This window comes from Ovis aries, chromosome 5, assembly GCF_016772045.2.
Source record: "Ovis aries strain OAR_USU_Benz2616 breed Rambouillet chromosome 5, ARS-UI_Ramb_v3.0, whole genome shotgun sequence".
In the NCBI taxonomy this organism is placed as follows: Eukaryota; Metazoa; Chordata; class Mammalia; order Artiodactyla; family Bovidae; genus Ovis; species Ovis aries.
In genome coordinates this window covers 10,208,644-10,223,232 of record NC_056058.1, presented here as the reverse complement: position 1 = coordinate 10,223,232, position 14,589 = coordinate 10,208,644, and the positions used below count along the sequence as shown (strand labels likewise).

Below are 14,589 nucleotides of genomic sequence, written 5' to 3'. Positions count from 1 at the left end.
GCATTCTCCAGGCAAGAATACTGGAGCGGGTAGCCATTCCCTTCTCCAGGGGATCTTCCAGACCCAAGGATCCAACCTGGGTCTCCTGAATCGCAGGTGGGTTCTTTACTGTCTGTGCCACCATTATAGGAGATTTGACTTATGAGAGCTTTAGAACAGAGCCTGGCACCAAATAACACAGTCAAAGTAGCAATCATAGTGGTAGCGTAATTTTTCACACTGTCCTTGATAAATTGTCAGTTGGCAGGTCTGCATCAGTGAGAAATAGGTGTGTTCTTTGCTTTCAAATTCCCATGGCCTGACAAAGAGCAGACACCTAGTAAACAGCTATTGAATGAACAAATGAACAAATTCTGTTAGGCTCTACAAAGCACAAAAGTACATTCAAAAGCCATTGTCCCATGCAGAAGGCAAAATTAAGCTGGTCGGAATGGCAACCCACTCCAGTGTTCTTGCCTGGAGAATCCCAGGGACGGGGGAGCCTGGTGGGCTGCCGTCTATGGGGTTGCACAGAGTCGGACACGACTGAAGTGACTTAGCAGAAGGCTCTGAGACAAGGGCCAGATAGTACATTTTCAGGTTCCATGGGCCACAGGCGTTCCGTGGCAACCATTCAACTCTGCCGTTGTCATGGGAAAGCAGCTACAGACAACAGGTAAATGAATAGGCATAGCAGTACTCCAATAAAGTTTTATATATGGACACTAAAATTTGAAATTCATGAGGTCATAATGTGTTATCCTTTTGATTTCTTTCCACCACCACCCCCCCCCCATCAACTACTTAAAAAAATGGAAAAACAATTCTTATCTCGCTAGGCATTCAAAAATAAAGGGCTGTGGAGAAGGAAATGCCAACCCACTCCAGTATTCTTTCTGGAAAAGTCCATGGACAGAGGAGCCTAGCAGGCTGCAGTCCATGGGGTTACATGACTGAGCACTCGTGCGTGAGGGTGGAGGGAGATGGGTTGGTAGCAATAAACTGATAAAACTTTAAAAAAAAATACATATATATATATATATATAAAATGGGCTAGTTCGATTCGGCCCGGGATATGGCAACTCACTCCAGTACTCGTGCCTGGAAAATCCCATGGACGGAGGAGCCTGGTAGGCTACAGTCCATGGGATCACAAAGAGTCGGACACGACTGAGCGACTTCACTTTCTTCATCTTATGGACAGGCCCACCTTCGCCCCACCGATTAGGCGGGCTGGATCTGGCTGTGGGGAGCGCGCGGTCTGAAAGGCAGGCCTTAGAATGGGTCGGGCAAATGGGCGGGGCGAGGGTGGGGCACGTGTCGGGCGTGCAGTTGGCAAGGGCAGGCCCGATTGGTCTACTCCAGCGGTAGAGGCGTGTTCGGCATCCAGCCCATCAGCGCGGCGCCGCCGCCTCGCCCCGCCTCGCGCAGGCGTCTCAGTCAGCGGAGGGTGCGCCACGCCCCCTTTCGCGCCCAGAAGGGACTTCCGGGACAGACTCGCCGTGACGTCAGCAGGAGGGCAGGTAAGTGCGGGAGGGCATAGGGGCCGGCAGGCCCGGTTTGGCTAGGGGTCTGTCCACTTCCTCACCAGGCCTGTGAGCCGCCCGAAGGGGGAGAAAGTGCCGGGTCCACGGAGCTCTGCGGACGTGGGCCTGGTACTCTAAGCCGCCCGCGACCCCAAACCCCGGACCCCGGCCCGTATCCGATACCTCTTCAGGTTTTCCTTAGGGACAGTAAGCCTTACCTCGCTGCGTCGTGGTGAAGATTTTGTAAAATGATGCTTGTAAAATGGTTTGTCATGAGAAATAATCAAAACGACCATCGTTTAACTTTGCATCAGGCGCTGTTCTAGATCCTTATTTAACTCAACGAGTCTTGACAGCAGCCTTATCAGGTTGATACTTTTATAAACCCCATTTTACAAGTAAGAAAACAGACTCAGAGAGAGAAGGAATTTGCCTGTACTGCTAGAAAGCAGCAGAGTCAGGATCCAAGCCCCAGCATTATGCCCTGAGCCAATGGGTGTCAGTGTTATTCTTGACACCAAAAACCAGAGATTTCTATACATCCCCCCTATAGTCCAACCTGTGCTACTCACTGGGGTGATAAAACCACTGAAAGACCCCAGTTCCTGGAAGTGGAGTGCTTACTCTGTGCAGGCATTACCCAGTATGTTATTTCATTTACAGCAACCACAGAAAGTCTTCTTGCAGTCATCCACTGTTTACAGATGAGGAACTGTACACTCAGGGAGGCTCAGACAATGGCCAAGGTTCCCCAGCTAGTGAGGAATGGAGCTGGAGTTCCAGCCCAGGGAACTGTGTGTCCCTAAAGCTTGGGTCTTGAGAGTCCCTTAGACTGCAAGGAGATCCAACCAGTCCATCCTAAAGGAAATCAGTCCTGAGTATTCATTGGAAGGACTGAAGCTGAAACCAGTACTTTGGCCACCGATGCGAAGAACTGACTCATTGGAAAAGACCCTGATGCTGAGAAAGGTTGAAGGCAGGAGGAGAAGGGAACGACAGAGGATGAGATGGTTTTGGATGGCATCACCAGCTTGATGGGCATGAGTTTGAGTAAGCTCTGGGAGTTGGTGATGGACAGGGAAGCCAGGCATGCTGCAGTCCATGGGGTCGCAAAGAGTCGGACACTACTGAGTGAGTGAACTGAACTGAAAGCTTGGGTGGGCACTTGCTGTTTTGTTAGTATTTTTAGTTTGGAAGTGACTTTAGAAGAATCTGGTCCAGGGTACACATTATAGGTGGAGGATCTGAGGTGTAGAGGGGCTCAGGATGGGATGGTGGAAGACTTTATATCTGAGGCTTTTCACCCTGGCTCTGCCTTCCCATCAGCTTCTGAGCTCCGGCAAGTTATTTAAGCTGACACATGCTGGTTTGCCAGCTGGAGATAGTAATAACGTCAGTGGAGTGTGTGACATACAGTAACTATTAGAAAGCACACAGCTAAGTTGGCAGAAATTACTAGAGACTTTCTGACTCCAGCATAGGGAGCCAGCAAACTCCACTCACAGGCCAAAATCAGACCACAGCCTGATTTTTGTACAGCCCGCCGGCACAAAATGGTTTTAACTTCTTAAATGGTTGGGAAAAAAAATCAAAAGAAGAATATTTTGTGACAGGTGACAGTCGTGCGAAATTCAAATTTCAGTGTCCATAAATAAAGTTTTGCTAGGATGCAGCTACACCCACACATTAACATACTCTCGGCTACTTTCTGGCTGAGGTGAGTCTTTGAGACAGAAATGCTGGCCCTCAGTGGAGAAAATTTGCCAGTCCCCATTCTGGACTATACTTTAGTCCCTCATAATGTCTATTCTCTCTCTTTTTTTAATTTCTTTTAGTTTTTTTTTTTAATTGAAATACAGTTGATTTACAATGTTGTGTTAATTTCTGCTGTACAACAATGTGATTTAGTTATACATTTTATGTACATATATATATATACACACACATTCTTCTTGAGATATTCTTTCCCGTTGCGGTTTATCATAGAATACTGAATAGGGTTCCCTGTGCTATACAGTGGGACCTTGTTGTCCATCCAATCTATAAGAGTTTGCATCTGCTAACCCCACATTCTCATAGCGTTTCTCTTTAGCATCAGGTTGAACTTCCTTCTGTTTGACTGGAAAGTCTCCTCTGGACATGCAGGGGGAAGGGATGTCTCCCCACCCCCCGTGAAAGGAGCCTGGTATTTGACCCCTGTGTCATTCATTCACACTGGTCCTTATGGAACCTCAGTCGATTATCAGAGGTTCACACAGTCAGCATTTATCAGGAACTGTCCTGGGTGCCACAGACGTAGCACAGTATGACCTCGCAGAGGAGACAGACTGTAAACAAGTAAACAGACATAGGATGACATGATAGAAAGTCTAGGGAGGAAGTGACTTGAGGTCACGTAGTCAGGTGAGGCCTCTCACCGAGGTGATGTCTGAGCTGAGATCCGTGACAACGGACTGCTGGTAGAATAGCACTTGAGGCAGTGGGCCTGCACCTCGTGAGCCTTCTAAGGCAGGAAGCCAGTGTGACTGGAACAGGGAGAGGGAGAGGGGTAAGAGTTGGGCTTGGGGAGGCAAGCAGGGGCCCCGCAGGCCGTGGAAAGGGACTCGACTTGATTCTCAAAGCCATGGGAATCCCTGGAAGGTTGTTTTTTTTTTTTTTTTGGTTGTGCTGGCTCTTTGTTGCTGCACGAGGTTTTCTCTGGATATGGTGAGTGGGGGCTACTCTGTAGTTGCAGTGTGCCAGCTTCTTACTGCTGACAAGTGACTTCTCTTGTTGCAGAGTTCAAGTTCTAGGGCACTCAGGCTTCAGTAGTTGCGGCCCGTGGGCTCAATAATTGCCGCTCCTGGGCTCCAGAGAGCAGGCTCAATAGTCGTGGCACAGGGGCTTAATTGCTCTATGTGGCCCATGGGATCTTCCCAGACCAGGGATCGAACCCAAGTCTCCTGCACTGGCAGGTGAATTCTTTACCCCTGAGCCACCAGGGAAGGGTTTTAAGCCCCCTGGAGGCTTTTAAGCAGGAGAGCTGTAGTTCAGATTTATATTTGAAGAGATCGTTCTGGCCCTTATGAGGAGAACAGGCCGTGAGAGTCAAGGCCAGAGCCAGGAGCCTAGCGAGGAGGTGACGGTACTCCTCCGGGTGAGCAATGATGGGGGCCATGGAGGGGTGAGAAGTGTCAGCTGGGAAATAGATGTCGGATGGAGAGTGGACGGGACACTCCCTTTCCAAACAGCCAAACCACTCCACGGATGCCTCCTACACCTAGGGGGAGGACTACCACGCACGGCCCCCCACATCTTCACAGGGAATCTGTGGACTGCTGAGCTGTCCAGAAGGGCAGCACTGGGCAGTGAGTCCACAAAGCAGTGTCTCATCATCTTTTCAGATTGGCCACGTGGAGGGCGAGGACCTGTAGGCAGCTACCAAGATGGTAAGTAGATGGGCTGTGCTCACTGGGTTTCTCTTCTGGTCTTTGTTATGGGGAAGGGGCCCCCTAAGTAGCCTCCTCTCCCCACTAAACGTCTCCTTCCCCATCCCTACCCCTGACCCCAAGCTCTAAGGTATTTTTAAACTCTGCATCATGGTCTTCTCAATGGAGTGGTTTTCAAACTTTGGGCATGCGTGCACGCTAAGTCACTTCAGTCGTATCTGACTTTGCGTGACCCTATGGACTGTCACCTGCCAGGTCTGTCCATGGGGATTCTCCAGGCAAGAATACTGGAGTGGGTTGCCATGCCCTCCTCCAGGGGATCTTCCCGACATAGGGATCGAACCCACATCTCTTGTGTCTCCTGCATTGGCAGGCAGGTTCTTTACCACTGGAGCCTACCTGGGAAGCCCAAACTTTTGTGCGAGCTAAAATCACCCCAGGAGCTTTTTTGCTTTCCTTTTTTTAAAAAATGAGGTGAAATTCACATAAAGTAACATGAATATTTTAAAGCATGTGATTTAGCAGCATTTCGTATATTCACAATATTTTGCAACAACCACCTCTCTCTAGTTCCAAAATATTTCCATCACCCACAGAAGGAAACCTTATACCCAATAGCAGTCGCTCTCATCTTGTCCACCCACACTCCCAGTCCCTGGCAACCCCCAGTCGGCTTCCTGTCTCTCTGGATTTGTCTATTCAGGACCTTTCATGTCAAGGGAATCCTGTACCATGTGACCTTTTGTATCCAGTTTCTTTCACTTACCAGGATGCTTTTAAGGTTTATCTGTTAAAACATTGTAGCAAGTACTAGAGCTTCCTTCCTTTTTATGGCTCAGTAATATCCCCTCACATGGTGGGACGGCAGTTTGTTTATCCATTCATCCATTAGTGGACACCTGGGTTGCTTCCGCCGTTTGGTTATTGCAGACAAACTTGTATGCACAAGGATGTGTAGCAACATGTTTTCCAGGTTGCTTCTGAAAAGCCCTGTGTCCTGTGACTTCCCTGGTCAGGGAACAAGATCCCAAGTGCTGCACCTAAGACGCAGGACAGCAAATAAATAATTTTTCTTTTCAAATGGGCTTCCCTGATGACTCCGTGGTAAAGAATTCTCCTGCCAACGCAGGGGACGAAGGTTCAATCCCTGGGTTGGGTAGATCCCCTGGAGAAGAAAATGACAACCCACTCCAGTATTCTTACCTGGAGAATCCCATGAACAGAGGAGCCCCACGGGGCTGCAAAGTGCGGGACATGACTTAGCAACTGAACAACGACAACAACCGCACCAAAAAATAAAGAAAGAAAGGAAAAGCCCGTTTCTGGGCGCCAGAGCAGGTGCTGTGTCTATGTGGTTTAGAAACTCCTCGGGGACTTCCCTGGTGGTCCAGTGGCTAAGATTTTGTGCTTCCAATGCGGGAGGCCCAGGTTCGATCCCTGGTCAGGGAACTAGATCCTACCTGCTGCAAATAAGACTTGGCACAGCCAAATAAATAAATATTTAAAAAATATAAATCTATGGTCATAACGTGCAGCCAGGTGTGAGACCCACTGCTTTGGTAGATCACTGAGTCAATTCAGCGGGTGGCTGCTAGCAGTTAAAAGAGAGACTCTCACCGCTGGATGATGATTCTTTCCTGAAACCCGTGCTTCAACTGTATTACGTGTGTATGTGGTGTTAAATGTGTCTTATTTTAAGTCACAGTCCCAAAATAACCGTGAAAGCCATTGTGCTAGGAGAGAGTGACCCTCGTGGAATTTTCCACAGCAGTGGCGGTGGAGCATGTTTTGATTTGTTCTGTTCTTTTGGCGGAGCCGTGGAGCTTGCAGGATCTTAGTTCCCTGACCAGGCATTGAACCTGGGCCACGGCAGTGAAAGCACCAAGTCCTGAACACTGGACTTCCAGGGAAGTCCTGACTGGGTTTTTTTTTTTTCTCCCTAAGTCTCCAGTCCTCAGCCACACAGCCTCCAGGGAGTCCCTGTCTCCCTCGTCCAGGTCTCGCCCCTTGAGGCTGCCCAGGTAGGTCTCCTGCAGGACCCACCCTAAGTCACGTCTCTCTTCTGCTTTCCAGGGTGAAAGGAAAGGCGTAAACAAGTACTACCCTCCGGATTTCAACCCTGAGAAGGTAAGGGGCAGCCTTCCTTCTCCATGTCCACAATAGCAAAGCAACCCCTGGGCAGGGGCCCACACACATCATCCCCTCCTGGAGTCAGAACCATGGCTGCAGAAGCCCAGGCAGCGTGAGCAGTCTCCCTGCCTTACGCTCACCACCTGGGTCTCGGGGCAGCCTTCCCTCCTGGGTGGTCAGTGTGGTCCTCAGCGGACCCAGCATTGGGTGTGGCGTGTTTCCAGCGGAGCCAGGATGAGATCCCCTCGCCCTTCCGGCTTCAGCTCCTCTGGCCTCCTCGTTGTTCCCTCTGCCAGGAACCTCTGCCCATTTTGACCCACAAGGCTGCTTTCCTTCCTTTAAGTCTCTCCTCACAGAGGGCCTCCCTGACGCCACCTTGTGTTCCGTCTCATGACTGAGTGCTTTATTTCTCTCAATGCCCTCACAACTCCCTGACACACAGTTTATTTCTTTGCATGTTGTCCATCTCTCCACCTGGAATGTCTACTGCTCAAGGCCAGGGACACGCATCTGTCTCGTTCAGGCTGTGTCCCCATGCTGGGCGCTCAGTATGGGCCTTTGAATGAATCAGGGCATCCTGGCTGGTGGTCCCTGTTGACTCGGCTTTTCTGTGCCACAGTCTCCCCATACGTAGGTCCAAAGGGGAAGCAAAACCACCTGGCCTCCCAGAAACATGGAGGGATTACCTGAGCTCCCCCGACTCAGCAGTGCTAATCTGCTCCCTCTTCCTTACCACACAGCATGGCTCGCTCAACAGATACCACAACAGCCACCCGCTTCGGGAGCGGGCTCGGAAGCTGTCCCAGGGCATCCTCATCATCAGGTAAGGCCCTGATTGTCACCACGCCCTTTGCCGCGTAACTGCAGCCAGAGTCTCAGGCATGGACACCCAGGGAGAACGCGTGCGGACAAGGACAAATGAGCTGTTCTCTGTTTGTGTAGGTTTGAGATGCCCTATAACATCTGGTGCGACGGCTGCAAGAACCACATCGGCATGGGTGAGCTGCCTTCTCCCCACCCCGCCCCCCACTATCCAGCCCCATGGCCAGCGAGCCCCTAAGTTGCTAAGTACTGTGAGAGACCATCTCGCTGACGCCCCAGTCAAGAGTCGAGAAGAAGATAGATTCCCCCCTTCCCTACCCCCAGTAACTGGTGGGCTGTGGCCACTTCATGGCAGAGCGGTTAGGAGGCTGTGGGTTCAGATCCCGTCCCTGCCACTCCCTAAGCTGGGTAACCCTTAGCAGGCAACAGAGCCTCCATGCACCTCGGTTTACCCATCTCTGAATTGACATGATATGAGTGCCCGCCTGCATGGCATACAAAGTGTTTAGTGCAGAGAAAGGAAAAAAGAAGGGTGGGCCTTTATTATTTTTCTAGAGAATATCCAGGTTTGGGGGTGTGGGTTTTTTTTTTTTTTTTTTTCGCTAATTAGATGATATATTCTGGGCTCTGATCTTGCTTTACTAAGTGAAAAAGGTTTAAACTACAAAAACAGAACTTGGGGTGGTGGATAGTGTGGCCCACTGGTTTTCTTTCCCTGGGAGGCTGGGGGCTGCTCTAGTTCACGGCCTTGAAGGTCAAGCTGAGCCCTGCTCTTGGTGCCCTGAGAGCCTCGTGGCCTTTGGAGCAGGTGTCCCTGGCTGGGTCTGATCAGGGGGGTGCGTTAGAGGGGTCACTCAGCCTCCGCACTGGGGTGACCTGGCCCTTCTTGTACTGGTCCCTCCCTCTGAAAGCCACCAGCTCCTGTAGGCTCTCCCCTGGGCTGGGTGCTGTGGGATGGGCTGGGGATGTCTGCACTGCAGAGAATGAAACACAAGCCAGGAGGGCCGAGTCACCCACCGCAGGCCTCAGACCCCTGTCTCTGCATCCATCTGTGCACCTGTGGGCACAGTCAGGTTCAAATGCTAAAGGCAACAGTAAAGGTTAGGGGCGGCGGCAGGCCAAGCCTACAAGCCCTTGCGCGCGCCACGTGCTGTCCACTGAGCACTTTATTCACTTATTTATTTTTGGCCGCACTGTGTGGCTTGAGGGGTCTTAGTTCCCCCACAAGGGATTTGAATCCACGTCCCCTGCAGTGGAATCGAGGAGTCCCAACCACTAGACTGCCAGGGAAGTCCCAAAACCAGCCCTTTGGGGACGATCACTGCCACCCAGCCCTGTGTCAAGTGCTCCATGTGTGCACATCAGCCCTGTGTGGTGGCCGTCATAGTCATCTCTGTCCAATCCAGGCAGCTGGACTAAGGTCTCGCAGCTGGGAGGGCAGAGCCAGGATTTGAACCCAGGCCCTCTGGCTGCAACCCACCACCCTCTGTGGCTTGAGCACCCATCCCACAGCCCCAAAGGCTCTTTTCCGCTTGAATCTCCGGAGGTGTCTCCCCTGCAGGCCAGTGGAATGCCACCACTCCTGTCTGCCCCCCACCACCCCAGGAGAAGACGCTGAGGGTGCGCCCTAGCCTCATTCTCTCCCTCTCCTCCCAGGTGTTCGTTACAATGCAGAGAAGAAGAAGGTTGGCAATTACTACACAACCCCAATCTACAGGTAGAGGCAATCTGGTGGGCCGAGGGCTGAGGGGCTACACAGAAGTCTAAGTGGGAGGGAGGCTTGTACCGTCTGCCTGAAGATCACCCCCTGCGGGTCTCTCCTGGAAACCAGCATGGTCTGTCAGTCTGGGCACATCCCACCTAGACCCCTCCATGGCTCCCTCCTTCCTCGGACTAAAAATCTCAGGTCTCCCCGTGGCCCACAAAGCCCCCTCCCTGCCTTCACCTCCTCCCACCCTCGCCATCACTCACTCTCCTCCAACCACACAGCCTCCTCGCTGCTCCTCACATAATCTCTCTCTGGTGCCCTCTGCCTGGAACGTCTTCCCCAGACATCTGCAAGGCCCCCTTTCCCTCCTTGGATGTCTGCTCCAAAGTCGCCTCTCAGAGAGGCCTTTCCTAAAGCAGTGCTCTCCACCCAGCGCTGTGGTGGTTTGAGCATTCCCCGCCCACTCAGCTGCCACTAGAACATCAGCCCTGCCGAGAGCAGGTCGGCTTCCTTCACCGCCGTGTCCCCAGCAGCTGGCACCAAGCCTGCCGCAGAGCAGCCTGGCTTGGGAGGGTTTGTTGAATGAATGAGTGAATGAATGAACGAATGCACGGGATGAACACATAAACTCCAGACAGAAGGTCAGTGCTGGGGCGATGGGCCCGTACGTGTCACCCGCGGCTGTGCCCCCAGACACAGACCAGCGTGCAGCAGGTTCTCCGCGAATGCTAGCTGATGATGTAACACACACAGATGGAGGGAAGCAGGCAGGGGTTGCAGGGTGTCCCAGGGCAACCACAGTGTCCAGATTCCCGCCTGCCACCCTCTGCCCTCCCAGGTTCAGGATGAAATGCCACCTCTGTGTCAACTACATCGAGATGCAGACGGACCCCGCCAACTGTGACTACGTGATTGTGAGCGGCGCCCAGCGCAAGGAGGAGCGCTGGGACATGGAAGACAACGAACAGGTGCTGACCACAGGTGAGCGCTGTGGGTGGGCTCGGACCCCAACCCTGGTCCTCAGCCGGGGCCCTGAAGGCCCAGCCCCATTCTCACCCTCGCAGAGCACGAGAAGAAGCAGAAGCTGGAGATGGACGCCATGTTCCGCCTGGAGCATGGAGAGGCTGACCGGAGCACGCTCAAGAAGGCCCTCCCCACCCTGAGCCACATCCAGGAGGCCCAGAGCGCCTGGAAGGACGACTTTGCCCTCAACAGCATGCTTCGGAAAAGGTTCCGGGTGAGTGGGGCTCCAGCCCAGGGTTGGGACCACAGGCGGTGAGGCATCACCAACAGTGGAGCGAAGAAAGTGAAAGTTAGTCACTCAGTCATGTCTTATCTTTGTGACTCCATGGACTGTAGCCCACCAGGCTCCTCTGTCCATGGAATTCTCCAGGCAAGACTACTAGAGTGGGTAGCCATTGCCTTCTGCAGGGGATCTGCCTAACCCAGGGACTGAACCCAGGTCTCCTGCACTGCAGGCAGGTTCTTTACCGTCTGAGCCACCAGGGAGTCGTAACAATGGAGCAGGGAGAAGGCAAAGTGGGCTGCGAGCCAGGTCCAGCCTGTGCGCCATCACTCCCTAACTATAGGCAGTCCTTTGACCCGCAGTTTCCCCAGCCACCATGTGGGGACCACCTCCCTACATCTCAGCGCCCGGGGGGCATCTGGCCCAGCAGCTTTTTTGAGTAATCTTTCTTCGTTTTCGTCTGTGCCAGGCCTGCACTGCTGTGCTGGCTTTTCTCTGGCTGCGGTGTGCAAGCTTCTCATCGCTGTGGCTTCGCTCGTTGCAGGAGCACAGGCTATAGGCACTCGGGCTTCAGCAGTTGCAGCGCACAGGCTCAGTAGTTGTGGCGCGCTGGCTTAGTTGCTCTGTGGCCTGTGGGATCTTCCCAGACCAGGGATCAAACCCATGTCCCCTGCATTAGCAGGCAGACTCAACCACTAGGCCATCACAGAAGCCCAAGGGTTTTCTTACTAGTTATTTGTTACTAAAAGTGTGTCCCTCTGGCCAGGACTATAGCCTGAGTTGTGTGTCCCCTGCCTTCTGGGCATCCCTGAGTGGCGTCTGAGGGCCCAAACATAACATCCCAGGGAAACCCCATCAGTCCCTAGCCTGCCCTGCTTGTATCCTCCCTGTCTCAGTAATAGAAGCATCTTTGTTCTTCCAGGCACTCAGCCTTGTTCCTCTTGTTATAACCACCATTATTTCCCCACGTCTGCATCCATCAGCACATTCTGGCAGGCTCTGCCAACATCCACAGCCTCCATCGTCTCCCGCCTGGACCAGCACCGTCTCTCCACGCTGGTCCCCAGTGGCTCCTAGCTTCGTGTCCCACAGCCTGTTCCCCTCACAGCCATCAGAGGGCACCCATGAGCACCTGAGCCGGACCACATCCCTGCTATGCTCAGAGCCCTCCACAGCTCCTACTTCCTTTAAGTAGAACCCAAAGTCCTCCCCATGGCCCACCAGGCCCAAATATTCTGCCTTCTGCCCTTCCTACCCCCATCTCCACCTTCCCCTTGCTCATTCTGCTCCGGCCACACTGGCCACCTCACTGGCAAGTGCAGTTCTGCCTCAGGGCCTTTGCACAGGCTGTTCCCTCCCCCTTGGAACACCCTTCCACCTAAAACCCACATGACTGCCTCACTTAGACATCTTTTCTTGAACATGATCTTCTCAGGGAGACTGCCCCTACCCCTCCGCTCCACCACGTGCCATATTTAAAGTTGAACCCCCTGCCAACGCTTATTCTTTTTCTCCTCATCATTTTGTCTCACTCACCCACTCGTACGTCAGCTTCAGCAGGGCAAGGGTTCTTCCTTGCTCACTGCCGTGTCCCTAGTGTCTAGAACAAGGCCTGACACTAGAAGGACATTCTGTAAGTATTTGTGGAAAGAATGAATGGCTGGGAACTTCGCTGGCAGTCTAGTTGTTAGGACTCCATACTTCCACTGCAGAAGGCGAGGGTCTGACCCCTGGTCAGAGAGCTAAAATCCTGCCTACCTTGAGTCACAGCCAAAAAAAAAAAAAAATGAATGAGTGAAGGACCCAATGGCACACATAGTAATAACAGTCGTGTCTGCTGTTTGTTGAACAAGTTCTATGTCCCGAGCACTGCGTGAGGCCCTCTCCTCACATAAACTGAAAGAGGAGGAAATGGGAGGAGAGTTGAGGGGATGCCCATGCCAGCTCCCAGCTCAGAGGGCATGGACGAGGCATGACTCTGACACCCACCCTCCCTCCCCATGGCTGCTCTGTAGAGCTCAGTGGTAAAGAATCTGCCTGCCAGTGCAGGAGACGCAGGAAACCAGAGTTCGATCCCTGGGTTGGGAAGCTCCCCTGGAGGAAGAAATGTCAACTCACTCCAGTATCCTTGCCTGCCTGGTGGCTACAGTCAGTAGGGTCGCAAAGACTCGGACACAGCTGAGTGACTGAGCGCTGTCCCTCTCCGCCCACTTCCACCCCGACACAGGAAAAGAAGAAAGCCATGCAGGAGGAGGAGGAGAGGGACGAGGCACTGCAGGCCAAGGCCAGCCTGGCCATCCCGCTGGTGCCGGAGACAGAGGATGACCGCAGACTGGCCGCCCTGCTGAAGTTCCACACCCTGGACTGTGCGTGGGGGCCAGTGGGCGTGGGGAGTCGGGTTGGGGGAGATGGGGGGTAGGCGCTCAGGCAGAGGGCGGCTCTGGACCTCCTTCTCCCCCCCAGCGTACGAGGACAAGCAGAAGCTCAAGCGGACAGAGATCATCAGCCGCTCCTGGTTCCCCCCGACCCCGGGAGCCAGCACCAGCAGCAGCAGCAGCAAAGCTAGCAGTGTCCTGAAGAAACTGGCCCAGAACCGCAGAGCCACTCCCACCAGCTCCCCCGTCACCATGGGGCACCTGGGCATCGTGCGGCGGCGGTCCCGGGAGGTCCCAGAGAGCCCTCAGCACCCGGCTGAAACCTTCAAGTCTGGGGAGCCACAGATGCCAGAGGGGGCCAACCAGAACAGGCTTGCATCCCCCCGAGACTGCTCTCTGGAGACAGCTGAGACCCCCAAGAACAGCAGGCCACTGAGGCAGGAGGAGAGCTGTCAGGACAGACCCCAGCCCCCGCCAGACACCTCCCCTGAGGCAGCCAACCCTCAGGACACACCACAGCCCTGCAGCCTCAGCTCCTCCCTCGTGGCTGACTACTCCGGTTCCGAGAGTGAGTGATGCCACAGTCCATACTCACTCCAGAGGCCAAGACTCACCCAGGAGGCCCCACCCAGGCTGTGGCCCCACCCAGGCTGCAGCCCCACTGGCCCACCAGCTCTTGGAGAGCTCAGTCCCCACCCCTGTGCACACCTCACTTTCTCGTGGTGATGGAGTTATTTATTTGGTCCTGGAGAGGGTGTCTGTGCCTTGTGGGACCCCAGACCTCCCAACATTAAAGCCTGCTTCTTTGCCCCTGCCTCAGATTGCTAAATGGGCCCAGGAGCTCTGCCCCCAGCCACCCACCCAATGAAGCTTGCCCAGCATCTCTACCCAGTGCGGATGCCCTGATCACAGCCTTGGTCCCCACCCAGCTTGATAAGGGTTTAAATGTAGTAGCCCAGGCTGGCCTGAAATCAGGGCTGACTTCCTGGAGGTGGTGGAACAACAGGCTGAGTTTGTGAGGGATGAAAAGGGGACTGGATAACAGGGCAGGCACGTGGGGTGCTCCGCATCCTGGCCCAAAGCAGCAAAGGATGGAGCGCACAGGTGAGGGCTGCACCCACCAGGAGGCTCATGGCCCACCGCCTTCCCCTAAACTGGAGAAGGATCATTGCTCATTGACCGAGCGCTTGCAATGCACCAGGCACTGTCCTAGCTGTTGGAGATAACAGCATGAATAGTTAAGACACGCGGCCCTCTTAGGGCTGAGGTTCTGGCTTAATCTCTCAGAACTTGTAATGTGCCGTCCGGAGGGGTGGTGGCCCACAGCCCACTGGACTTTCCTCCCTGCGGGGAAGGGACGGTCTCAGGGCAGCAG

The 14,589-nt window shown here is 53.6% G+C and overlaps 1 protein-coding gene across 2 annotated transcripts; it reads left to right on the top strand.

Annotated features, from left to right (window-relative positions):
• The first annotated feature begins 1,472 nt into the window (after positions 1 to 1,472).
• On the top strand, positions 1,473 to 14,023 carry YJU2B (YJU2 splicing factor homolog B). Of its 2 annotated transcripts, none has more exons than XM_027969519.3 (10): positions 1,473 to 1,502; positions 4,889 to 4,933; positions 7,007 to 7,060; positions 7,804 to 7,886; positions 8,006 to 8,061; positions 9,542 to 9,602; positions 10,432 to 10,574; positions 10,658 to 10,830; positions 13,067 to 13,205; positions 13,303 to 14,023. In XM_027969519.3, exons 2-10 carry the CDS (start codon positions 4,931 to 4,933, stop codon positions 13,788 to 13,790), a joined length of 1,200 nt encoding a protein of 399 aa, XP_027825320.1. In that variant the 5' UTR covers positions 1,473 to 1,502; positions 4,889 to 4,930; the 3' UTR covers positions 13,791 to 14,023. The 2 variants fall into 2 exon arrangements, with proteins under 2 accessions (XP_027825320.1, XP_060272261.1); XM_060416278.1 differs by having other exon boundaries at positions 1,473 to 2,636.
• Positions 14,024 to 14,589: the final 566 nt, after the last annotated feature.